Below are 27,930 nucleotides of genomic sequence, written 5' to 3' on the forward strand. Positions count from 1 at the left end.
TGGTTTCATATGCTGTTATTAGTGAGGTCGAGTTCCCCTGGTTTCATATGCTGTTATTAGTGAGGTCGAGTTCCCCTGGTTTCATATGCTGTTATTAGTGAGGTCGAGTTCCCCTGGTTTCATATGCTGTTATTAGTGAGGTCGAGTTCCCCTGGTTTCATATGCTGTTATTAGTGAGGTCGAGTTCCCCTGGTTTCATATGCTGTTATTAGTGAGGTCGAGTTCCCCTGGTTTCATATGCTGTTATTAGTGAGGTCGAGTTCCCCTGGTTTCATATGCTGTTATTAGTGAGGTCGAGTTCCCCTGGTTTCATATGCTGTTATTAGTGAGGTCGAGTTCCCCTGGTTTCATATGCTGTTATTAGTGAGGTCGAGTTCCCCTGGTTTCATATGCTGTTATTAGTGAGGTCGAGTTCCCCTGTTCTCTGATTTCTTTTTTCAATAACTGTTAAATCATGAAATTTCATGAATTTCTGCAGAATGGGTGGATGGCTGTATTTTGTTACCCTGTTAAGTTGTTTTTGTTTCATGCGAATTTATACAGTTAGTGCACAGCAACTGTAGGTTGTGTTGTACAAATGGCAATAATTGCTATTTGAATAGAAAGAATAATAGAATCACCCTCAAGGTAGTGGGAGATGTTATATTTCTGCCGGCAGGGGGCGCTACAGTTCATTCTGACGTGGGATTCGGGAGTCCTATAAATTAAATATTCGAGTCCTTGTAATAAACGGTGTATTATGCAAAACGTTATATTTCTACACATTAACACACAGTTTAATACCGATTTAATGAGTAAATACAATCATTTGAGCGTTAAAATGCAGTAGCCCACTCTGAAATCTAATATCCTGGATTGTATTATAAGGAGCTATTATTACAGCAACCTTTAATAGTTGATGTAGGCCCAGCTACCTCATGCAAACGTATGCAAATAATGAAGAGTAAAATATTAAACCGCCAACAGGGGGACAGTCTCTAAAAGCAGTTATAGTTTTACATCTTTGTGATGTCATTCTCTGTTGGAGCATTTCGCGGCAGCAGCAGGCGACACAGGTTGGGGGAATAACGAGAGAGAGGGGGGCAGTTGACAGTTTACCAGGCGTACAAGACTGGGAAACGAAGCCAATAGACTAGCTACAACTTAAAGGACGAAAGCAGCTGTCCGTCAACCTCTCCAAAACGCAGTCATGTTATCTTTATCCAGTAGGATATGTTTTTATTCTGAATAGGCTTTTATTCTCCAATCACGTCGTTTTCTTCTCCCAAAACATCCCAGGGCAGGATAGAGTGGATGTTATTGTAATAATAGCCATGAATTCGGCGGAACAGACGGTAACGTGGCTGATAACGTTGGGGGTCTTGGAGTCACCGAAAAAGACAATTTCTGACCCTGAAGGATTCCTGCAGTCTTCTCTCAAAGATGGGGTTGTCCTGTGCAAGCTGGTGGAGCGATTGCGCCCTGGTTCTGTTGAGAAAGTAAGGTCATATCTTATTGCATGGATGTCCCACCTCTGCCTTAGACAACTAGTATGTGGAACTTGAAGAATGAAACGTTGTATTAGTATGTCTTTGTTGTTGTAGATCTCACACCGATCCTAGTATAGATCATTAACAGAGGGGTTATTGTACGGAGTAGAGTGGAATTTCCGGACAGATGTCCGTGTGTCTCACTTCAGCACTAGTTTGCATTGACAATGAGATACCTATGCCCTTTATTCCCAATATAACCTATTCTTAAATGAGTAATAACGCAATTGTATTCACATTGGCTACACATGGTATTAAAGTCCCATGATTTTTTTCTAGATTGAAAAGGGACGCTTTTTTTAAAAAGAACATGTTTGATTTTCGGAGTAAGTATGCACATTTGACCACTGCGTTTATTTTTATTCCACCCAAAAATGTTGCTATAATAAACGGGTGTTTTTGGTTCGGATCAACCGCTATAATGGGGTACACTACAAATAGATTCACATGAGTGGTCCGCCATTGACTTCAATTTCACTCAGAGGATGCCCCCCTCTCTTTTAAAGGAACAGTGTTGTTTTAACATTATTTAGCCATCAGAGTAAACCACTTATATAGGCTTACATTGTAACATTGGGAAAAGCATTAGCCTACTGATGGGACTCTCCCAATTATTCAGTGAAACACTCACATTTAAGGGTTATGGAAACACCATTGTATTAGGGACCGTTTTTTATTTATTTATTTTTATTTAACTAGGCAAGTAAGTTAAGAACAAATTCTTATTTACAATGACGGCCTACCCCGGCCAAACCCTAACCCGGACAACGCTGGGCCAATTGTGCGCCGCCCTAATGGACTCCCAATCACGGCCGGATGTGATACAGCCTGGGTCTATTGTGATGCCTCGCACTGAGATGCATTGCATTAGTCCGCTGCGCCACTCGGGAGACCCTATGGGCTTTACTTTTATGTATTTTTGTTGTTGTAAAGCATTTCAAAATATACAATATAGAAAAACAGAGTATATAATGGAGTATACAAACATTACAAACAACAGTCAGGGGGATACAGACAATACATTATATAAAGACAGTGGTGGGAAATGTACCCAATTTTCATACTTGAGTAAAAGTAAAGTTACATTAATAGAAAATTACTCAATTAAAAGTAAAAGTCACCAAGTAAAATATAACTTGAGTAAAAGTAAAAAAGTATTTGGTTTTAAATATACTTAATTATCAAAAGTAAATGTAATTGCTAAAATATACGTAAGTATCAAAAGTAAAAGTATTAAATTATTTCAAATTCCTTATATTAAGCAAACAAGACAGCACGATTTTTGTATTCTTTTTTACAGATAGCCAGGGGCGCACTCCAACACTCATACATAATTTACAAACGAAGCATTTGTGTTTAGTGAGTCCCCCAGATCAGAGGCAGTAGGATGACCAGGGATTTTCTCTTGATAAGTTTGTGAATTGGACCAGTTTCCTGTCCTGCTAAGCATTCAACATGTAACGAGTACTTTTGGGTGTCAGGGAAAATATATGGAGTAAAAAGTACATAATTTTCTTTAGGAATATAGAGGGGTAAAAGTTGTCCAAAATATAAATAGTAAAGTACAGATACCTCAAAAAATTACTTAAGTAGTACATTAAAGTATTTTTACTTTAGTCTTTATACAGTGGTGTAAAGTACTTATTAATTACAAACATTAAAACGTTTTGATAGCTTTTTTGTTATGAGAAGAAGAAATCGTGTTTATTTGTTGCCTTGACATTTCTGTCACACACCCACAGAGCAAGAATGTACCTGCCCTTGTGCACTTGCAATTTATGCACGATTGGGAAAAGCATAACAACAACAGGGTCGGGGACTTCTAAATAATAGCCAATTGACGATAGGCCTAATAGGGAGAGAAATGGTTAGGTTATTAAAGGTTATGAAGCTACTGATATAGTCGAGGAGGGTTCTGTTTGCACAGGTAGGCACCAAAAGGTGTAGCCGCAGGGTTCTGCTTTTCAACGTGGAATATACATACCACGTCATTTCCTCTCCTACTAATCCAATTTCCCGATGGGAGATTGAGAGGTCTTTTAGGAACACCGATTGGAGATTTTAGTTTCACACTGAAATCGTGGATCTGTACCATATTTTGCAAAACCAATAACGAAACAGGTTACCTACGGACGGCCGTATGCGTGCACGTACGGCTCGGGGATTTACTTCATAAAACGTTTAACTCCCTTTTCACACAGATCTTCCAAGAACCAAGGAATGATAGTGAGTTCCAGAGCAATATAAAGGAGTTTCTGAAAGGCTGCGGGTCCTTCCGAGTGGAGGTGAGTCATTTAACCCGTCTGCTGCTCTGTAACTTTGCTGTAAATATCGACAATACAACGCGCTCTAAACATGACTGAAAACACTGGATCAACATTTTAATTTGATCAACACGGGAGCCTGCCCCATGGGGCGTTAGCAAAGCCCGGTTGTTTTACGAGCCTACAAACAGAAATACTACAGTTGCAGCCCGTCGCCATTTGGATACTAGTCTGGGCTTTCAATTTCTAACATATTGTAACAATATTCCAAATGAATACTACCCTTCTCAATGTGTAGGGTTAGGGTAGAATGATTTGGTCACCATGATTTGGCCGTTTAACTGAGAAGTTCACCATTTTACAACTTGATGTTTGGTACCTCATTCTGAAAATAATCTATTGGCCGGGAGAAACTGCAATCCGTGGTTCAGTTCTTTACACAGCCATTACAAACTTCAGCTGACATTAGTCACCGTTAGCTAAAAAGCAATGGAAGCTATGGGGGCAAACCAACTCCATATTTGGTTTGATGTTACTTAAAGGCGATTTGGCCATAACAATCTAATAAAAACATGCTCACAAATTAGCTGAAGTTTGTAATGGCTGTGTAAAGAACTGAACCATGGATTCTAGTTTCTCCTGGCCTATAGAGTATTTTCAGTGTGTGGGACCATCTAACACCAAGTTGTAAATTAGTGATCTTGTCCTTTAATTCAACAACAAATTGTTACTCTGCATATTGAGCTGTCCTGGTCAATATGCAGAACAAGGGAATTTAACTGTGGGCACATCTACTGTCTATCTATTTCAACATTACAAAACACTTTCAAATGAATAATTATTATATTTCTACTGTGTGAAACCTGAGTTGTTGGAAATCTGTTTTTAAAGCACAAATGGCATCTCTTGGAATACTGTGCATCTATCACACAATTTACTATTTGTCATGGAAACAAGATTTGCCTCAAGCTTCTGAGAGATTGTGCGATATGGCAGGTGCCAGGTAAACATGTTAACAGAGGTGTGATCTGAACAGCCTCCTGAAATAAAATCAGTCTGGGAACTTAGACAGTCCACTACTCCCGAAAAGATGAATTTGTACACCTTGTAGTAAACTACTTGCCTTACCATGGCCTAGTTCTTGTGAATGCCTTGTCTCATCTCGACCCTATGACTGACTGCTTCAAGACCAGGCCTTATGGAAAGACTGACGGCTCTGTTCCAGTGTTCACACGATACCACTGAAAATGAAGCAGTGTATTGGCATGCATCCAAGTGTTATGCTAGTGTGGATGTTGGCCTGTGACTCATACCTACCAGGAGTGAGAGCTGCTGGACTGTTCTATCTCATGGCTGCTCACTGCAGTGTTGAGGCTGGGCTGCAGCAATAGTAACTAGCATGGCCTTTAGCACCTAACTCAGGTCTGTCTGGTCCTGTCCTGTCGGGGGGGGTCATGAGAATGTCAACCCAACCAATGGATTTTCCAACGAGGTCGATTAGATCGCAAGGTTAAATTCCAAAATGACCAGTCATGGATATACACTGTAGTGTGAAGGAGCAGTAAGCTGTCATGATGTCCATGGTAGATTATTGTCCCAAAACAACCCCTACCTTATAGACATTCATTCGTAATATATGTCTTCACTCTAGAGACCACATTGAGTCCATCCACCATATTGCTTAATACGTCCATGTAGTTCTGTGTCAGATCAAGAAGATGTCATGCAGAAGTGTGTGTGTAGGATTAGGGAGTAAGGGGCGGTTAGGAAGGGGTTTGTTTGTGTGTGTGTGTGTTAGAGAACATGATGAGGCAGAGATTAGAGAGAAGGCTCAGACTGCTGCTAATCCCCCAGACTGGCCCTGGGTGGTTAAAGGGTAGGAGTGAGGGTGTGTGTGTTAGTTAGAGAACATGATGAGGCAAGAGAAGGCTCAGACTGCTGCTAATCCCCCAGACTGGCCCTGGGTGGTTAAAGGGTAGGAGTGAGGGTGTGTGTGTGTGTGTTAGAGAACATGATGAGGCAGAGATGGCTCAGACTGCTGCTAATCCCCCAGACTGGTCCTGGGTGGTTAAAGGGTAGGAGTGAGGGTGTGTGTGTGTGTGTGTGTTAGAGAACATGATGAGGCAGAGATGGCTCAGACTGCTGCTAATCCCCCAGACTGGTCCTGGGTGGTTAAAGGGTAGGAGTGAGGGTGTGTGTCCAGACTAAGGGGCTAGGGGTTGGTAAAGGGTGAGACTGTGTGGGTGCTTAGCCATAAGTGTGCCACAGTGAGTGCTGGACCAGAGTGGGTGAGCTGCCCTCAGAGCAAAAGCAGCATGTAGGGCTGAGGAAACCAATGACACGACTGAATTACCACTCAGCTATGAAAATGACCTAATACTCTGACAGGGAAGTAGACCTCGTAGAGCTACTACACTTACTGCCGTGCCAAATGGTGCTGAATAGCAGTAAGTAAACTGGGGTGTTGGCCTGGTTGTGCAACAGAGTTAGTACATCTCCCGCTGCTGCCCAGTCACCTGGTACACTTAGTCACCTTAGGAAGCCTGATGAAATCCTGTATTTGTACTACAGAATTAGGTAGTTATCTGAGAAATACAGTCACACCATATCCTGCCAGGCCAGGGCTCTCATAGCGTTTCATGTTGGCTGTGTCTGTCTAATAGTCATTTAATGAACTCTGACAACAACATCGTTTAAAGAGACACCCAGGCCAAATGAGACGTAAGACTTGGAGGAATACAGTGAAGGTGGAATACAGTGAAGGTGGAATACAGTGAATCGGGTCAGATGTGTGCTGCCAGACTTAGGTGTTGACACTCCTGTCCTGAAGGTCCAATATTAAACGGCCAACATCTCAGGTAGCAATTATTTAGAGAATAATACAGCAGGAAGTGGTTGATCCCCAGTTAGACAGAGGGTGGATCTCAACATGACAGTCACATTCCTGACCTGTCTGGACTGAGAACAGAGAGAGTAGGATGTCCCTAGCCCTGGGGCTTCCTTCCTGTGGTTGTCTGTGGTACGAAGCACTGCGCTGTCTAAATCCCAGCGTCTGTACAACGTCTCAGTAATGCTTGGGTAGATTATGGCTGAGTTCTGCTGCCTGTGTCAATCAGTAGTTGTTGTAACTCTGTGATATTCTCCAGGCCTCAAACCTAGGCCTCCTTACTGTGACAAATACCTTTACAGACATTACACAAATCACTGTACTATGGGAATGTCTGGAAGTTCCTGTCGGGTTTTCATCACCAGAACCAGAGGAAATGTCACAAGACCTTTACGCCGTTGCAATGTTATGAAACAGTTGTTTGTCTTCAGTCAGTTATGTTTTATTTTAAACAAGTATTGAAAAGCTAAAGGATATCTCTCCCTCCTCTTCTCAGCCATTTGAGGTCAATGACCTTCTCCAGGGACTGAACTTCGCCAAGGTGCTCAACTCGCTGGTGGCACTGGCCAAAGCCACCGAGGGTAAGTGGACTGACTGGAGTGTTTCTGGGGTGATTCATGGAAGGTTTCCTGTTTTCTATTCAAATCCATATCTGTGAAGTCCCACATGTAACCTGTGGTGTAGATATCAGAGTGGGCGTTGTGTGTTGTTAGGCCTGTGTGTGTCAGTGTAGAATGATGGGTGCATGTTGCAGCATGTTGAGTTGTTCTTCACTCACATTAATGTGTGTTGAACCTAAAGTAGCAGGAGTAAAATAATCTCCTGAAACTGGATCCCCACATTCTGTCACGGGGAGGGTCTCTTCTGCTCTCTTCAACCAATCCACTAAATGTGGGGAGGAGTTAAGATGGAGTGACGCCTTGTTAACGTCCGAAAGCGGAAGTCCCGTCACAGGCTCTCTTCCATTTCCCCTGAAAACCGGATAATCTGGTTGTTGACGGCCCCGCCGAGGCAGTGTCCTCATCCCTCTCTCCTCCACAGACATAGGAGTGGGCAGTGACTCTGTGTGTGTCCTCATCCCTCTCTCTCCTCCACAGACATAGGAGTGGGCAGTGACTCTGTGTGTGTCCTCATCCCTTTCTCTCTCCTCCACAGACATAGGAGTGGGCAGTGACTCTGTGTGTGCGCATCACTCGTCCTCGTTACGGATCAAGTCGTTTGACTCTCTGAACACTCAGTCTCCCCGCGGACGCTCCTCCAAACTCCTCCACAACCAGTACCGCAGCCTGGTGAGTCACACAACCACATAGAACCCAACAGAACCACAGAAACCAACAGAACTACAAGGAACCACTTGAGGTGGTTCTCACCTGCAGCTTGGGGTCATTTTCGGTCTCCATTTGTTTTTGCTCCATCCTTACTTTCTCAATCTCTTCTTTTTTCTCTCCCTCTTAATTTCTCTCCTCTCCTGTTCCTCTGTTCTTTCCCTTCTTCCATCGCTCCCTCTTTCCTCCCCAATAGGACATGTCGGAGAGCGGTGGGCAGCGGGTACTGGTGAAGGCCAAGTTCACCTTCCAGCAGACCAATGAAGACGAGTTGTCCTTCAACAAGGGTGACATGATCAGCGTGTCGCGCCAGGAAGACGGCGGCTGGTGGGAGGGCACGTTCAACGGCAACAAGGGCTGGTTCCCTAGCAACTACGTCAAGGAGGTCAAAGGCAGTGGTGGGTGTCAGTGATTGGGCGGCTTGGATTGAATATTAAGTAGGGATCGCAGTTTGTATTGGCGAGTATAAACATTAGGCTTATGCATCTCTATAACAACTTTATAATCATCTATAGCAGCTCTATTACAACTGTATAACACTCCGAGAAGTATCTCCTGTGTTGACGATATCTGATAGTGGTCCCCCCTATAGCTGACTGTACCTCTGAATCATGCAGCTAAAGCAGGCTGTTGATAGCTGGTGTGATTTACACACTGCATTTAATGTGGGTGTCTAGGGAATATCCTCTGCTGTTTAATGGCTATACATCAAATTCCCATTTCATGCAGTCAGCATTTCCCCCGGCTGCTAGAGCTGTAATAACGTGATTTATTTATTTTACCAGGTAAGTTGACTGAGAACACATTCGTATTCACAGCAGTACAGGGCGGTATGCTGCTGGCTAAAGAGAATGATCATGAAGAGAATGATTTAAAGCTGCAATATGTAACTTTTTGGGTGTCCAAACCAAATTCACATAGAAATGTTATTTATAGATCAGTCATTCTCACTGAAATCAAGTCTAAGTGTTAGATATGTTCTATGTGCGCTATTTCCGTGCTTCTTGTTCTTAAGTTTAGTTTTTGCGTCTTCTACTTTCGTTTTTGTACGCCAGCTTCAAAGAGCCGAAAATACAATATTGATTCTCTACACTATACGTGCTTGTTTTGTCGCATAAACTGAAATTAGGAGAACTATTAGAATTTGAGAAACCAGGAAATAGCGCAGCAATTTATTCGTAGTGCCTCTTTTAAAAGAGGAATTGCAGAGTGAAGGAGCGTGTTGCCAATACTAAGCTCACCAAGACATGGCTCTACTCCAGCTTATTCAATGGACTGCAATGTGCAAAGCATTACAGATAGAGCTCAACTCGGCATTACATTTCTGAGTTTGTTCGATACACTATATTTCTATGTGCAACGCTAAGTGTTCTATCAGATCATATACAGAAATGTATAGTAGATGTATAAGCTGTCTTTGTGCACAGCTGTTGTGCACAGGGATTGTGCACTATTAATGTAGCTATTGTGCATTATAACGGAGAGGAAGGAAACTGCACGGTTAAACAAAGACAGGACATTCCTTAGCTTAGCCTGTGGGTGGGACTTCCCCCAAACACACCAAACAGCTCCCAGTGCTTCCCTCTGTTGGCCTACTACCTACCTACACATGATGAACTATGTATCAAACTAAGTGGCATTTCTCTATAAGCTCACAGTGGTAACCTACCCCCTTTCTGTATCCAATCAGTCACACATGAACATGCCCTCCGTCTCTGGCTGCAGAGAGCGAGAGAGCGAGCTACAGTTTTTCTTTGCTATGTGTCATGTTGTTTTCTCTCCATTCTGTATGCATCTCTGCCCCAAGGGTTGGCTACTAAAACACAGCAACATGAATATGTCCCCATTTCTCTGTAGTGCATAGAAAGCCTCTGATCTGGTCGTTAGCTAAATGAAGCCAGCATCTTTCCCCGCTGGATAACGCTGCTTTAAACTCTATTATAAAATGAATGACTTCATGTTTCTGTCCTACTCTGTCTGTTCTACTTTACACTTTCCTCTCTCTCTCTCTCTCTCTCTCTCGACTCTCTCGCTCTCTCAACCACACAGACAAACCAGTGTCTCCTAAGTCTGCCACCCTCAAAAACCCTGTGAAAGGCTTTGACACACCAGCTGTCAGCAAGACCTACTATAACCTGGTGAGAACCTACACCACCTACTGCACTGAGATCTGAAATACCACGAGGGTTTTAGAATTTAGGCTTTTGCCTGCCGTGTGTTCGTGTGCAGTAATGTAGGTTGTTTCTTCCGTCTGACTGGCTGATGGGCCAGCTGTGCCTCAAGGCCCTGTGACTGGCTGCTCTATCTAGTGTGTGTGTGTGTCTGGGTCAGTGATAGTTCACAGGGACTGTGTGTCCTGCTGCCGTGACGGTGATAGGAGCACATTGCAGCGCATCCTGGAGGCCCCTGTTTACTTTGGTGCTGAGAGAAATCAACTATTCAAGACATACTCTCCTCTCCTGACAGTTTCTGTATCTGAGGAGAGGAGAGTGTATCTGAGGAGATGGAGGGAGATCTGAGGAGAGTATCTGTATTGTCCCAATGGACAAGAATACGTTAAGATCCACATGGAGCAATCTGATACAAATCAATACATTATGATATGGGGAAAGAAGTGAATAGTCCACTACTAGTCTTTATGAAGACTTGAAGGTAACCTCATCACAGTGTTAAGTTATCCTGTGGTACAAGATCCAAATGAGTTTGAGAGTTGAAATATGAGCCCTACAACATCGGGAGTTAAAAGCTACCTGGCCTGGCCGCCATTAGTGGACGTTAGATGGGTTAAAGCCAACTTAAACCCTCCACCATCTCCAGCCATCCATCTCTGCATCCTTCCTAAAGCCTGCTCTGAACCTAGCCAGTAATGACATGCACTGAAGAGGTCAGTATTTGATGAGAAAGGATGGCAGTTTATTTGTCCTCTAGTTTCTCCGTATAATGGGCGCCTTATATGAAACTTAAAGACAAAAGAAAATAAAGTACTTCAAAAAATGATGTGAAGAGGACAGGCTTCAGGAAGCAGAATGGACGGTCTCCCTGGCCCCATTCTGTCAATGAGGGGGAGAGAGGGTGGGTCTCCTCAGTAGGGTGTGCCTGAGTTCAGTGTCTGTCTGTCTGCCTGTCTGTCCATCCGTCAACATCCTCTCCTAACCCCCCTGTTCCGTCTCTCTCCATCCAGGTTCTCCAGAACATTCTAGAGACCGAGACCGAGTATTCCAAGGAGCTCCAAAGCCTACTGACCTCATACCTGCACTCACTGCAACCCACAGACACGTGAGTGTGTTTGTCTTCACATGGCTATGTGTGGTGTGTGTTTTTGTCAGGGCTGTGTGTGATTTGAGCATACTATGAACCTTACTGTACCCCCCCCTGACTTTTAGTCAACCATATCGCTCCAGCTTTCCCCACACTGTCGCCCTCTGTCTCCAGGTTGAGCAGTGCAGACGTCAGTCACATCCTGGGGAATCTGGAGGACATCTCTACCTTCCAGCTGATGTTGGTTCAGTCCTACGAGGAATGTACCAAGTGAGTCCCTGAACCCACCCACCACACACACACACATCATATGATCAGTCCATCATTGACCAAATGTATCTCATCAATACATGGATGTACCAAATGAGTGCCCATAATCTTCATGCAAGCTTAGAGTATGAATCAACTCTGAAATAGACCACGTCCTGTCTGCCAATAGGATCTAAAGCCACACCTTAAAACCCACTGTGTGGGAGGGAGCACTATTCCTCATATATAGTACATCAACATGCTGTTTATACAGGTCACACTGACACCTACTGGTAGACTCCGGTAGTGCTGTGGTGATGAGCACATTGTGTGTGTGTGTGTAGGCTTCCAGAGAGCCAGCAGAGAGTAGGGGGCTTCTTCCTCAACCTGCTGCCCCAGATGAAGGCTCTCTACATGGCCTACTGCTCCAACCACCCCTCGGCTGTCAACGTCCTCACAGAACACAGGTAAGTGTGTGCACGTCAGGTTAATGTGTGTGTGTGCACGTCAGGTTAATGTGTGTGTGTGCACGTCAGGTTAATGTGTGTGTGTGCACGTCAGGTTAATGTGTGTGTGTGCACGTCAGGTTAATGTGTGTGTGTGCACGTCAGGTTAATGTGTGTGTGTGTGCACGTCAGGTTAATGTGTGTGTGCACGTCAGGTTAATGTGTGTGTGTGTGTGCACGTCAGGTTAATGTGTGTGTGTGTGTGCACGTCAGGTTAATGTGTGTGTGTGTGTGCACGTCAGGTTAATGTGTGTGTGTGTGTGTGCACGTCAGGTTAATGTGTGTGTGTGTGCGCGTCAGGTTAATGTGTGTGTGTGTGTGCACGTCAGGTTAATGTGTGTGTGTGTGTGTGCACGTCAGGTTAATGTGTGTGTGTGTGTGTGCACGTCAGGTTAATGTGTGTGTGTGTGTGTGTGCACGTCAGGTTAATGTGTGTGTGTGTGTGCACGTCAGGTTAATGTGTGTGTGTGTGTGCACGTCAGGTTAATGTGTGTGTGTGTGTGCACGTCAGGTTAATGTGTGTGTGTGTGTGCACGTCAGGTTAATGTGTGTGTGCACGTCAGGTTAATGTGTGTGTGTGTGCACGTCAGGTTAATGTGTGTGTGTGTGTGCACGTCAGGTTAATGTGTGTGTGTGTGCACGTCAGGTTAATGTGTGTGTGTGTGCACGTCAGTGAGGAACTGGGGGAGTTTAGTATGTTGCTGTGAGGAACTGGGGGAGTTTAGTATGTTGCTGTGAGGAACTGGGGGAGTTTAGTATGTTGCTGTGAGGAACTGGGGGAGTTTAGTATGTTGCTGTGTGTTTCAGTGAGGAACTGGGGGAGTTTATGGAGGGGAAGGGAGCCAGTAGTCCAGGTATCCTGACCCTCACCACTGGCCTCAGTAAACCCTTCATGAGGCTGGACAAATACCCTACACTGCTGAAGGAACTGGAGAGACACATGGAGGTGAGAGGGAGACAGTCTGTTTATTTCTTTAGGGGGTAGAGCAGCTTTAATATTACAGACAGATTGTAGCTTCCATCAATGGAATTGTCTGCATCATTTCCAATCCCCCATATATATTTTTTGTAAATATACAGTACCAGTCAAAAGTTTGGACACACTTACTCATTCCAGGGTTTTTCTTAATTTTTTACTATTTTCTACATTGTAGAATAATAGTGAAGACATCAAAACTATTAAATAACCCATATGGAATCATGTAGTAACCAAACAAGTGTTTGAAGAATCTCAAATATATTTGAGATTCTTCAAAGTAGCCACCCTTTGCTGTAATGACAGCTTTGCACACTGTTGGCATTCTCTCAACCAGCATCATGAGAGAGTCACCTGGAATGCTTTTCCCACAGACTTGAAAAAGTTCTCACATATGCTGAGCATTTGTTGGCTGCTTTTCCTTCACTCAGCGGTCCAATTCATCCCAAACCATCTCAATTGTGTTGAGGTCAGGTGATTGTGGAGGCCAGGTCATCTGATGCAGCACTCCATCACTCTCCTTCTTGGTCAAATAGCCCTTACACAGCCTGGAGGTGTGTTTTAGGTCATTGTACTGTTGAAACACAAATGAGAGTCCCACTAAGCGCAAACTAGATGGGATGGCGTATCGCTGCAGAATGCTGTGGTAGCCATGCTGGTTAAGTGTGCTATGAATTCTAAATAAATCACAGTGTCACCAGCAAAGCACCATCACACCACCTCCATGCTTCACGGTGGAAACCACACATGCGGAGATCATCCCTTCACCTACTCTGTGTCTCACAAAGACACGGCGGTTGCAACCAAAATTTTGACTCATCTGACCAAAGCACAGATTTCCACCGGACAAATGTCCATTGCTCGTGTTTATTGTCCCAAGCAAGTCTCCTTTTTATCGGTGTCCTATAGTAGTGGTTTCTTTGCAGCAATTCGACCATGAAGGCCTGATTCTCGTAGTCTCCTCTGAACAGTTGATGTTGAGATGTGTCTGTTACTTGAACTCTGTGAAGCATTTATTTGGGCTGCAATCTGAGGTGCAGTTAATTGCCGATTTCTGAGGCTGGTAACTCTAATGAACATCCTCTGCAGCAGAGGCGGTCCTCATGAGAGCCAGTTTCATCATAGCGCTTGATGGTTTTTGCGACTGCACTTGAAGAAACTTTCAAAGTTCTTGAAATGTTCCATATTTACTGACCTTCATGTCTTCAAGTAATGATGGACTGTTGTTTCTCTTTGCTTATTTGAGCTGTTCTTGCTATAATATGGACTTGGTCTTTTACCAAACGGGGCTATTTTCTATATACTTCCCCTACCTTGTCACAACACAAGTGATTGGCTCAAACGCATTAAGAAGGAAAGAAATTCCACAAATTAACTTTTAACAAGGCACACCTGTTAATTGAAATGCATTCCAGGTGACTCCCTCATGAAGCTGGTTGAGAGAATACCAAGAGTGTGCAAAGCTGTCATCAAGGCAAAAGGTGGCTACTTTGAAGAATCTCACATATATTAAATATATTTACATTTGTTTAACAGTTTTGTTTTTTGGTTACTACAGGATTCCATATGTGTTATTTCATACTTTTGAGGTCTTCGCTATTATTCTACAATGTAGAAAATAGTAAAAATAAAGAAACCCTTGAATAAGCTTTTGACTGGTACTGTATACATTTGTTTTATATTTTCCTTTATTATTTTCTACTAACCCTACCACCCCTCCCCTAATTGGAGTAAAGGCTTCTACTTCCAACTTATACATACTACATACATTTCAGGAACAGTATGTTTTACGTTAGTTATCTGTGTGTGTCTCTATGTAATATGGACAAAGGTCATTTTCCTGTGAATGGTTGCTTTTTTGTTGTGTAGGTGTAGACTATATTGACTGTTAGACCTGTGATCTTCTGCTGAATCAAACGTCCCCCTCTTCTTCACCAGGAGCATCATCCTGACCGACCAGACATCCAGAAGTGTTTGACCTCCTTCAAAAGCCTCTCTGTAAGTCGGATATATACCGTCCCTGTCTCGGTTTAATGACTTATGCAGTGTTGAAGGGTTACATTTACATGTCTCTTGTTGATGTACACTACTGTTCAAAAGTTTGGGGTCACTTAGAAATGTCCTTGTTTTGAAAGAAAAGCACATTTTTTTGTCAATTTTTTTAAATAACATCAAATTGATCAGAAATGCAGTGTAGACATTAATGACTATTGTAGCTGGAAACAGTTTATTTTTTATCAGTACTTACATTTTTATGGATATCTACATAGTTGTACAGAGGCCCATTATCAGCAACCGTCACTCCTGTGTTCCAATGGCACGTTGTATTAGCTAATCCAAGTTTCATTTTAAAAGTCTAATTGATCATTAGACAACCCTTTTGCAATTATGTTAGCACAGCTGAAAACTGTTGGTCTGATTAAAGAAGCAATAAAACTGGCCTTTAGACTAGTTGAGTATCTGGAGCATCAGCATTTGTGGGTTCGATTACAGGCTCAAAATGGCCAGAAACAAAGAACTTTCTTCTGGAACTCGTCAGTCTGTTTTTGTTCTGAGACATGAAGGCTATTCCATGTGAGAAATTGCCAAGAAACTGAAGATCTCGTACAACGCTGTGTACTACTCCTTTCACAGAACAGCGCAAACTGTCTCTAACCAGACTAAAAAGAGGAGTGGGAGGCCCCGGTGCACAACTGAGCAAGAGGACAAGTACATTAGAGTGTCTAGTTTGAGAAACAGACGCCTCACATGTCCTCAACTGGCAGCTTCATTAAATAGTTATCCACAAAACACCAGTCTCAACAGTGAAGAGGCGACTCTGGGATGCTGGCCTTCTAGGCAGAGTTCCTCTGTCCAGCGTCTGTGTTCTTTTGCCCATCTTAATCTTTTGTTTTTATTAGCCAGTCTGAAATATGGCTTTTTCTTTGCAACTTTGCCTAGAAGACCAGCATCCCGGAGTCGCCTCTTCACTGTTGACGTTGAGACTGGTGTTTTGTGGGTACTATTTAATGAAGCTGCCAGAATAGACTGACAAGTTTCAGAAGAAAGTTATTTGTTTCTGGCCATTTTGAGCCTGTAATCGAACCCACAAATGCTGACGCTCCAGATACTTGACTAGTCTAAAGAAGGCCAGTTTTATTGCTTCTTTAATCAGAACAACAGTTTTCAGCTGTGCTAACATAATTGCAAAAGGGTTTTCTAATAATCAATTAGCCTTTTTAAAATGATAAACTTGGATAAGCTAACACAACAAACCATTGGAACACAGGAATGATGGTTGCTGATAATGGGCCTCTGTACGCCTATGTAGATATTCCATTAAAATCTGCTGTTTCCAGCTACAATAGTCATTTACAACATTAACAATGTCTGCACTGTATTTCTGATCAATGTAGTTATTTTAATGGACAAAAAATGTGCATTTCTTTCAAAAACAAGACATTTCTAAGTGACCCCAAACTTTTGAGCACTAGTGTATATGGAATCCAGTGTTTATTAAGGGTTAAATTGACATGTTAAATAGTCTCTGTCTTGTTGTGTGCAAGCAGTGCAGTGTTGCTAATCCTGGGCTGAGGGAAAAGCTTTAGCCTGGCTCTGAGCTCCACGGTTTGGCTCTGCTGTTCTGTGGCTTGGTGCCCTGGCTTGGGCTTCTATGCAGCCTGGATCTTCCGTGTGTGCATACATTTGTCTGTTTCTCTCTCTCTGTCTTGCTGTCTCTCACAATGACTGGGATTCAATACTTCAAAACAGCTTCCTTTTTATTTGTGTATGTTTGTTTCTCCATGGCTTCAGGCTCAATGTCAGGAGGTGAGGAAACGTAAGGAGCTGGAGCTGCAGATTCTAACTGAGACGATCAGGCGCTGGGAGGGAGATGACATCAGAACCCTGGGCCCTGTCCTGTACATGTCACACACACTCTGCCACACACACGGATCAGAGGTAAGATGCGCATCTAAAATCGACACCCAGGAACATCTTAACAGTGTGTTTGTCTTCTTTAGGAGAAGAGTGAACGCTACCTCCTGCTGTTCCCAAATGTTCTCCTTCTGCTGTCTGCCAGCTCCAGAATGAGTGGATTCATCTACCAGGTCAGGATCTCGCTCTGTCCTTTGTTAGTATTTAGGTCCCTATAGAATCCGCTTTGTTGAGAACATGACGGAATCCTGGAATCGAGACCTTAAAACGTAATTCAACAATATTCCAAAATGTATTGAACTTAGTAGGAAATCAACTAAATGGTTTGAACTTATTAGAAAAGTCATTAATTCGCCCAAGATTATCATGACATAAATAAAATGCATCAGTGATTCATATTTTCCTTCAACTTTCTGAAGAGGCAACGGCACAGGAATGCCTGTCTGTGTGCGTGTTTTGTCAACCACTTATTGTAGTCGTTAGGGATTATGCTAATGTTTTGCCAACTGTCTTCTGGTAGATGGTAAGACTTTCCCAAAACCTTCTCAATTAAATGTTGAAGCTGCAATATGTGACTTTTTGCGTGACCCAACCAAATTCACATAGAAATGTTATAGATATGTCCATCTCATTGAAAGCGTGTCAAAGAAGCGGTTATATCTGTTCCATGTGCGCTATTTCTATGCTTCCTGTTCTTAAGTTTTGTTTTTTTTGTCATATTTTTGGTCATTGAAAATATATTTCACAGCGGTTTAGATGGTACAATGATTCTCTACACATTGCTTGTTTTGTCACACAAACTGAAATTAGGCAAACTATTGCAATTTTAGCAACCACAAAAAATTGTGGAGGGATTTTTGCCTATTGTACAATTTTTTTTTTAACTACAAAGTAGCATATGCCTACCTGGCAGAATGATATCATGACTATTTGCATCAGTCCAGTGGCCATTTGTTTTGCAAACTTTGCAATCACATGAGTGCTACAGAAACATCCTAACCAAACAACTGTCTCTGGCTAGTGAGCAGTTAAAGGGTAATTACACCCCAAAATCTCAATTGCTTAGATTTTTTTCCCCAGACCTCAAGTGGTCTTCTGATGTGGTTTGAAGCATTGTTATGGACTTAGAACATCAAATGTTTTTTAGTTTTTTTTCAACAATTTCAAAAAAAAATTTAGTGGGGAAAAACTGGGAAGACACAGAATCAGGCAAAAATCTAACGGATTTTATAGTTCCCTTAAGTATGTAAACACTAAAGGTTTCTGTAACTCTTTGTCATTGATTTGCTTTCAAGGGTAAGCTGCCATTGGCAGAAATGCTTATCTCAAGGATAGAAGATTGTGAGATGGTCAAAAACGCTTTCGAAATATCAGGTATGTTTACAGTTTGTTTACTAGTGGAGTTTAAGCAGCTCAAATTAAGTGTAATGTCTGTGTAGTTACGTGTGTGTGTGAACATGTTTAACTATACTTGTGGGGACCCAAAGGATAAATGCTATTTCTAGAGGGTTAAGGTTGATGTTAGGCAAAATACGATTTTGAATGGGAATAAATTGTGTCCCCACAAGGTTAGTTAAACTAGACTTTGTGTGTGTATTACAGGCAGTACGTGTGAGCGCATGCAGGTGGTGTGTAACAACCAGCAGGATCTGCAGGAGTGGGTGGAGCATCTGTCGAGACACACTCAGATCAGAAACGCCCCCTCCGGGATCATGACCACACCCACCGCCAAGCCCCAGTCTGTCCCCTGCCACACGGTAACACCCCCAACCGCTCCAGTCTGACTGTCAGTTAAAGGGATAGGTATCGACCTTTTGTCTGACATTTTTCTTGTGTAGATCCAGGTACATGGATTAGGATATTTGTAGGTTTAAATCCCAAATGAATGGGAAAGATAATTCTGGGTTCATGACAACTTGTAAATATGACCATACCACTGGGAAAGATCCTTTTGAATGCCCCTGCAAATGGTAATTACTAGTGGGAAACTCGTCTATCATCACGGACTTCTCCCACATGTTGAACTTTGATGTCACATACTAAGGAAATTACCTCTATAACAGCATTTTCGGCAGTTTAAATGCAACAATAAAACATTATTTATAAAAAGCAATCTATTAATATAGTTTTTGAACACTATCATTTGTTTACAAGCTAGCTAGCTGTTCTTTTAATTTATGGTTGAAGACTATTGTTTGCCCGTTAGCCAAGCAGCGATTCTAAACGAGTTCAAAGCACTTCAAAGAATGCATCCAACTCGTATTTACAACTGGTTATTACTAGAGGTCGACCGACTATGATTTTTAAACTCCGAAACCGATTGTTGGAGGACCAAAAATAGCCGATACCGATTAATCGGCAGATTTTTCTTTTTTTATATATATTTTTGAAATGACAATTATAACAATACTGAATGAACAATGAACCCTTTTATTTTAAGTTAATATAGTACATAAATAAAATCTATTTAGTCTCAAATAAATAATGAAATGTTCAATTTGGTTTAAATAATGCAAAAACAGTGTTGGAGAAGAAAGTAAAAGTGCAATATATGCCATGTAAAAAAGCTAACGTTTAAGTTTCTTGCTCAGAGCATGAGAACATATGAAAGCTGGTGGTTCAATATTCCCAGTTAAGAAGTTTTAGGTTGTAGTTATAGGAATTATGACGCGTCGACTATTTCTCTCTATACGATTTGTATTTCATATACCTTTGACTACTGGATGTTCTTATAGGCACTTTAGTATTGCCAGCCTAATCTCGGGAGTTGATAGACTTGAAGTCATAAACGGCGCTGTGCATCAACAATTGCTAAGAGCTGCTCGCAAACGCAGTAAAGTGCTGTTTGGATGAATGCTTACGAGCCTGCTGCTGCCTACCACCGCTCAGTCAGACTGCTCTATCAAATCATAGACTTAATTATAATAAACACACAGAAATACGAGCCTTAGACATTAATAATGGTCAAATCCGGAAACTATCATTTCAAAAACAAAATGTTTATTCTTTCAGTGAAATACAGAACCATTCCATATTTTGTCGAACGGGTGGCAACCCTAAGTCTAAGTATTGCTGTTACATTGCACAACCTTCAATGTTATGTCATAATTATGTAAAATTCAGCCAAATTAATTATGGTCTTTGTTAGGAAGAAACACAGTTCGCAACGGCCCAAACTGTTGCATATACCCTGACTCTGCTTGCACTGAACGCAAGAGAAGTGGCACAATTTCCCTAGTTAATATTACCTGCTAACATGCATTTATTTTAACTAAATATGCAGGTTTTAAAAAACATACTTCTGTGTATTGATTTTAAGAAAGGCATTGATGTTTATGGTTGGGTACATTTGTGCAACGATTGTGCTTTTTTTCTCGAATGCGATGTTGAAGTAGGCTGTGATTCGATAAATTAACAGGCACCGCATTGATTATATGCAACGCAGGGCAAGCTAGTTAACTACACATGGTTGATGATATTACTAGGTTAACTAGTGATTAATTTTATAAGATCAGTTTAATGCTAGCTAGCAACTTACCTTGGCTCCTTTTGACGCTGCACTCGTGTACCAGGTGGTCAGCCTGCCACAAGGTTTCCTCGTGGATTGCAATTTAATTGGCCATATTCGGCGTCCAAAAAGGCCAATTACCGATTTATGAAACTTGAAATTGGCCCTAATTAATCGGCCATGCCGATTAATCGGTTACCACCTTCCCACTTGGTTATGAACGCAGCAAGCATCATTTCATTCCAAGAAATATTACTGTATATATGATATACTCTTTTTTGTACCAGTCTTAAACTTCTCCACTCTGTTCTCTCTCCCCCTTTCTTCTCCCCCAGCTCCCGTCCCATCCCCTGACCCCCACCAGACACTCAGAGAGTAGGGGTGTATCTGGGGGCCCTGCCTACCACACCCTACCCCACCCCTCCTCCCACGGGGCCCCTCAAACCCCCCCCATGTGGGGTCCCCTGGAGCCCCCCAGCACCCCCAAACCCTGGAGCCTCAGCTGCCTCCGCCCCGCGCCCCCACTCAAGCCCTCGGCAGCACTTTGCTATAAAGAGGTATGATCCTAGGCCTTTGGTCTTAGAGGGAATAGGTTCCAAACAGTAATAGCCAGCACAGTTTCTAGAGATGATGCCTTTATCAATAAAATAGCCCACCTCTAGGGTTCTAAGAGAGCCTCTCTCTTCCTCTTTTTTATCTCCCTCGCTCTAGGAGCTGAGTAAAAGTCCTAAGAGTATGAAGAAGCTGCTGCCTAAGCGTAAGCCTGAGAGGAAACCTTCAGATGAGGACTTTGCTACCAGGAAGAGCACTGCAGCTCTGGAGGAGGATGCCCAGATCCTGAAAGTGATTGAGGCCTACTGCACCAGCGCCAAAACACGACAGACACTCAACTCAAGTAAGACTACGCCGCAAACACACAACCTGTCAGAGACTCAATACTTCAACCAATACCAACTAGTCTTTGGTGTCATTTGACTTCTCCTCCAAAGCCTGTCTTTTATTTCTGTACTAACATGAACCATGTCCAGATTAGTTCTAAGACTTCACAGGTTCTGGATAAATGCTCTTTAGAGTATAGCTGTTTAGATTAAACTGTCACAGTGTCTAGTCTATTGCTACTCATAGTTCAGTGTTGTCTCCTCTCTCTTTAACTATGTTCTCTCCTGTTTCTTTTCTCTCCCCTCATCCCCTTTGCATTCTGTTATTCTCCGCTCTGTTCCTCCTCCTTTTGGTTTGTCTATTTTGTGTCGTCTCCCTTTAAAAAATAAATAAAATATATACATTATTTTTGTCCTCATCCATAACCCCACCATCCCTCCTCGTTTTAAATATACCTGTATATTATTTCTCCTATTATTATTGATCCCTCTCTCCACAACCCACCTCAACAAATTATTTGCCCCCCCCACACCGCTTTATTATGGTTTGATCCACTCCCCCTCCTCGTTCCGTATGGTTTGATCCACCCCTCCCTCCTCATTCTGTATGGTTTGATCCACTCCCCCAGCATGGCAGGGTACTGATTTGATGCATAACCACGTGCTGGCCGAGCCAGTTGACCGGTCCAGTGTGGACACTATAGGTTGCCGTAGCAGCCTGTCCAGAGGGACCGAGCCCTGTTCTGACCTATCAGAGGACTCGGATTATGACAGTATTTGGACCGCCAGTAGTTACAGGACCTCCTCCGTTTCTCGTAAGAGCTACAGTCGCTCCTCCCATATATCCCAGCTCCCCCACACCTTTTTTAATCAACTATTTTATTTTGAAAGAGAAATATGATTTTCTTTCATCGTAGTTTTGGAATCCCATTGCTGGCTAGGCCACATTCAGTACGCAAACGTTGCAGATAGAAATGCAGGGAATAGAGCTGACATGATTCCTTATTCTACATGTTTGTTCAACATAATACATTTCTATCTAAATGTTGGCCAACGCTGTGTCCTGCTGAATGCGGCCCTGGCTTTCCTTCAGCCACTATTTGTAGTTTCTCCCCCTCTCTTAGTCATGGTTAGTTGTGTGTGTGGTTTACAGTAGCTGTGTCTGCTGTTTCTGTGAAATGTCTGTCAAGCCAACCTCTCAGAAACTGAAGATAGGAGGAACTTAACATGAACTCTCTCCCTTATGCATGTATGCACAGTGCCTTGCAAAAGTATTCACCCCCCTTGGCGTTTTTCCTATTTTGTTTCATTATAACCTGTAATTTAAATGGATTTTTATTTGGATTTCATGTAATGGACATACACAAATTAGTGAAGTGAAATGAAAAAATAGCTTGTTTAAAAAAATTATATAAAAAAACGTAAAAGTGGTGCATGCATACGTATTCACCCCCTTTTTGCTATGAAGCCCCTAAATAAGATCTGGTGCCACCAACTACCTTCAGAAGTCACATAATTAGTTCAATAAAGTCCACCTGTGTGCAATCTAAGGGTCACCTGATCTGTCACATGATCTCAGTGTATATATACACCTGTTCTGAAAGGCCCCAGAGTCTGCAACACCACTAAGCAAGGGGCACCACAAAGCAAGCAGTACTATGAAGACCAAGGAGCTCTCCAAACAGGTCAGGGACAAAGTTGTGGAGAAGTACAGATCAGGGATGGGTTTTGAACATCCCACAGAGCACCATTAAATCCATTATTAAAAAATGGAAATAATATGGCACCACAACAAACCTGTCAAGAGGGCTGCCCACCAAAACTCACAGACCAGGCAAGAAGGGCATTAATCAGAGAGGCAACAAAGAGACCAAAGATAACCCTGAAGGAGCTGCAAAGCTCCACAGCGGAGATTTGAGTATCTGTCCATTGGACCACTTTAAGCCGTACACTCCACAGAGTTGGGCTTTACGGAAGAGTGGCCAGAAAAAAAGCCATTGCTTAAAGAAATATATAATATGTTCGCCAAAAGGCATGTGGGAGACTCCCCAAACATATGGAAGAAGGTACTCTGGTCAGATGACACTAAAATTGAGCTTTTTGGCTATCAAGGAAAATGCTATGTCTGGTGCAAACCCAACACCTCTCATCACTTTGAGAATACCATCCCCGCAGTGAAGCATGGTGGCGGCAGCATCATGCTGTGGGGATGTTTTTCATCGGCAGGGACTGGGAAACAAAAATCAATTTTAATTCCAGGTTGTAAGGCAACAAAATACTTTCGAAAGCCACTGTATGTATTCATGCATGCATGCACTACTGGTTAGAGTAGTACACAGCGTTGTACGAGATCTTCAGTTTCTTGGCAATTTCTCGCATGGAATAGCCTTCATTTCTCAGAACAAGAATAAACTGACGAGTTTCAGAAAAGTCATGTGTTTCTGGCCATTTGAGCCTGTAATCGAACCCACATGCTGATGCTCCAGATACTCAACTAGCCTAAAGAAGACCAGTTTTATTGCTTCTTTAATCAGCCTAACAGTTTTCAGCTGTGCTAACATAATTGCAAAAGGGTTTTCTAATGATCAATTAGCCTTTTTAAAATGATAAACTTGGATTAGCTAACACAACGTGCCATTGGAACACAGGAGTGATGGTTGCTGATAATGGGCCTCTGTACGCCTATGTAGATATTCCATAAAAAATCTGCCGTTTCCTGCTACAGTAGTCATTTACAACATTAACAATGTCTACACTGTATTTCTGATCAATTTGATGTTATTTTAATTGGCAAAAAGTTGCTTTTCTTTCAAAAACAAGGACATTTCTAAGTGACCCCAAACTTTTGACCTGTAGTATACACACACACACTTCTCCCCTCAAAAGACCTCGTGGACAAAGGGAATAATTGCTCCTCAGCCTCCCTTCTGTTCTCAACTATTAACGGCTTCAAAGGACCTGGTGTCACGTTACCATCATTAAAATGATGAGTTAATATGCTGCTGTCATAGCTTAGATCTCCCTTGGAGGACAGAGATATTGAATCTCAATGGGATCTCCTGTATGAATAAAGGATAGATGAGAGGGAGACTTGATTTGCCAGGTCAAGTTCTCCTCCTCTACCACACCTGTCCTGATCCTTCCACAGGCCCCCTTTGACAGGCCGCTTATCTGAATCTGGTTTGGTTTGGACTGTGTCCTAATACTCTAAAATGGCCTCCTTGTCGTCTTTCCTTCATTGCCGCTGATAAATGAAAGGACTGTGATCAGGGGGGACAGGACACAAGGAGAAGAGGCTAGTTTGAACTATTGAGCTACAGCCTTAGTGTGTCAAACCTCTACGGAAAGGTCACCCACCCTGTCAGCCAATCAGTCAATGAGTCATCCCGTCCATCAACCAATGTGCTCTGCTGACGGTCTTGTTTTACCAATCAGGATCCAGGGAGAAGTCAAGTCTGCACATGCTCTTCCCTGAGGAGGAGAAGATCATCGTGGAGGAGACCAAGAGCAACGGACAGACTGTCATCGAGGAGAAGTAAGCACTGCATTCCTCCCTGAACTCTCAGTGCGTTAGATTGGGAGAACTCTTCACTTCACACGTTCAGAAGTTGAGATGTTCCCTAATGGGGTTTATTGATAATGGTGTGCTGTGGTTGGGTTGGTTAACTAACATGTCTGTCTGCCTTAGGACTCTAGTAGACACGGTGTATGGGCTGAAGGATGAAGTACAGGAGCTGAAACAGGTGAGCGTTCAGGAGAGTTAGCACGTTTTAGCATTCTCTAAACCATCACATCAAATAGCATGTCAGTCATACAGCGTCGGAATCATAATGAATCAGAGGATCTTTAAGATAAGCATACACATCCCAGAACCAGAGTTCTGTTCATTCCAGGCATGTGCGATTTAGAGCCTTTTCTAAGATCCAGCGGCCATCTTTGTTCCCCCCCAAACAGGACAACAAGAAGATGAGGAGGACCCTGAATGAAGAGCAGAAAGCCAGGAAGGAGCTGGAGAAGATCCTGAGGAGAGTCCTGAAGAACATGAACGACCCCACCTGGGACGAGACCAACTTGTGAGTACTCAGGTAACATCGCATCAGCATGGTTGGGTTCGGGCTCCACCGTGACTGGACCAAAATTGTTAACCACGAAGCCATCTGGTGTAACACTGTGAACTGACACTGTGGAACACTGATCTGTCACTGTTGTAAGAGACTGGGTGTGGTTCAAAGTCAAAACAGCCAATGAAAATGCAACATAGCGTCCCTGAATCACTCTGGAAGATAATTGGCTGCGGCATGGACCTCGGACCTCAGACCTCTTTGTGTGGATCTGGGATCGGAAAGAGGCTGGAACAATCACACTAGTGAAGATGCGTCTGACGTCACTGACTGTCTCCTTCCGGGTGCTTCTCAAAGGGTGATTCCTCTCTACCTCTCCCCTTCTGCACTGATCTGAAAGCAGGTGAAAACAACATGGGAATTTTCTGTCACTTGTACAGTACTTTAACATCCGTGATGAGGAAAGGAAGTAAGTTCAGACTATTGAGATCCATCCTCTGCATGTAGAGGAATAGTCTCAGGGAATAAATACTAGAGACAGTGGCTGCATCTCAATAGTGGGTTTGCTCTTCTCATCTTTGCTGATCTGCACCGTTATGTGCAGTAGGTCCCTAGTGCCTACAAAGGGATTTCCTTTCACCTGTCCAGTTTTATGCAGAGGAAAGGTAGACTATTGAGATGCAACCCAGACGATTTTGACAGATGATGATTTTGTCACTGCCTGCATTACCCTGCTACCAAGCTCCTCAACACCCCCACCCTCCTCTTACCCCACTCTGGAGCATCTCCCTGCCCATTCCTCTGAGCCTTGTAGGAACCTATGGCCAACACACAGAACAGCGTAACCTCTAGCTCATTCTGCATGTTTCCATGGAAACCTTAGCAATCCAATACTGGAACGTTTTCAGGTGATTTTTGTGGTTTTCTGATGATGATTATTTGAAGTATTCTGGATGACCTATTTCTTGTTACTGTTATTTTACCAGATAATCGACTTTCTATTTTAATTCTTTCCTGAAAACACTGTATTTCTACTTTTGCTTTTCTACTTCTTTGTCACCTATGATTTGTACAGAAACGAACCGTAGCGTCTGAAATTAATATCATGAAATGTGCCTTGGGGAAATTATTCCATGATAATTAGCTTACATTTCTGGCAGGCTCTTCAGTTTAAAATACTTCAAATATTCCAATGCAATATTGATTCCAATGATGAACACTAATGTAAACTACTTATCTAACTATTTCAGATTCTATATTATGTCTGTAATTTATGTATTTAAATGAAATTGACTGATGAGAAATGTATTATGCACTCCTTAAGTCTATTGTTCAGTGAAAATCTCCCTCCCATATCCCTCTATTTATTACCTCTTCCTCTCTCTATCACTCTTCTCAACCTGTTGTCTCTGAATTAAACCATCAAACTGAATCTCTTGTTGTCTCTGAATTAAACTAGTAAACTGAATCTCTTGTGTATCTGAATACTTGCGATGACTGACATGTTGTTTTACCCATCTTAGTTGAAACACTGGCTGTAAGTTGCCTCTGAATAACAGCATCTGTTTAATGACCTAAATGTGATGTAGCCTTTGTCCTGCAAAGTGCTCTCACTTTAACTTCAAATGAACCGGACAGTTATCATTGGATACCTGTCAGTGGTAGATTCAGGTGGAAATATACTATAAACAGTCCAGGAATGGTGACAGTGGCCACGTTTCCATGCGCACAGTATTCCGGACAGTAGCTCATATCCCGCTTAAGGTCTAATTCGGAATAAGCTGTTTACATGCACCTTTTGATATCCCGCTCACGAGTATCCATGAATAAACAGAATATTCCTAATTTAAGTTATATGCATAAAATGGAATAGTAACTGAACTCTGGACACTGACTAGGCCTATACCCTCTCACATGTAGAGTAATATAATAACTGCTGTGGAATTATACATTTCTTGCAGTGAAATAATACAACAAATGTTAGTTTTGTCTCGGGAACAGGAGTGGAGAAATATGAATTCTTTCTTTCAGCGTCTCTTGAGAAAATGTGAGTGTAACATGTTATCTTTGACACTGTTATGCCAGCAGACAGTATTTCACCCAAGATCAACTGAAGTCTTATCAGAAACGTGTTTCATTGTTTTCTCAGCTTTTCATTTTCTTAAAACCGGTCAAACTGATAACATTTGGACATTTCGTACGGAAATAAACTTTCTGTTATTTTGGAGTTATTGTGCATTTTCTCCCGATCCCTAAACGTCTCTCCAGAGATGTTCGTTCGGGTTCAAGTCTGGGCTCTGGCTGGGCCACTCAAGGACATTCAGAGACTTGTCCCGAAGCCGCTCCTGCGTTGTCTTGGCTGTGTGCTTAGGGCCGTTGTCCTGGGCGAAGGTTCACCTTCCAACCAGTCTGAGGTCCTGAGCTTGCTGGAGCAGGTTTTCATCAAGGATATCTCAGTACTTTGCTGCGTTTATCTTTCCCTCGATCCTGACTAGTCTCCCAGACCCTGCCGCTGAAAAACATCCCCACAGCATGATGCTGCCACCACCATGCTTCACCATAGGGATGGTGCCA

At 42.6% G+C, this 27,930-nt stretch overlaps 1 protein-coding gene across 2 annotated transcripts; it reads left to right on the plus strand.

Moving 5' to 3' along the window:
- Positions 1–250: 250 nt before the first annotated feature.
- LOC106574625 (rho guanine nucleotide exchange factor 7) lies at positions 251–26,788 on the plus strand. 2 transcript variants are annotated; one of them, XM_045697795.1, is made up of 21 exons: positions 251–1,478; positions 3,731–3,814; positions 7,177–7,261; positions 7,836–7,969; positions 8,202–8,403; positions 10,055–10,143; positions 11,187–11,281; positions 11,438–11,533; positions 11,857–11,979; positions 12,826–12,964; positions 14,933–14,992; positions 16,787–16,933; positions 16,996–17,082; positions 18,205–18,283; positions 18,512–18,666; positions 20,753–20,974; positions 21,129–21,312; positions 21,925–22,110; positions 24,731–24,830; positions 24,984–25,038; positions 25,250–26,788. In XM_045697795.1, the coding sequence occupies exons 1-21, from the start codon at positions 1,314–1,316 to the stop codon at positions 25,370–25,372; spliced, it is 2,610 nt and encodes an 869-aa protein (XP_045553751.1). In that variant the 5' UTR covers positions 251–1,313; the 3' UTR covers positions 25,373–26,788. The 2 variants fall into 2 exon arrangements, with proteins under 2 accessions (XP_045553751.1, XP_045553752.1); XM_045697796.1 differs by lacking the exon at positions 21,925–22,110 and having other exon boundaries at positions 864–1,478.
- The last annotated feature ends 1,142 nt before the right edge of the window (positions 26,789–27,930 follow it).

Source organism: Salmo salar, chromosome ssa16 (assembly GCF_905237065.1).
Source record: "Salmo salar chromosome ssa16, Ssal_v3.1, whole genome shotgun sequence".
In the NCBI taxonomy this organism is placed as follows: Eukaryota; Metazoa; Chordata; class Actinopteri; order Salmoniformes; family Salmonidae; genus Salmo; species Salmo salar.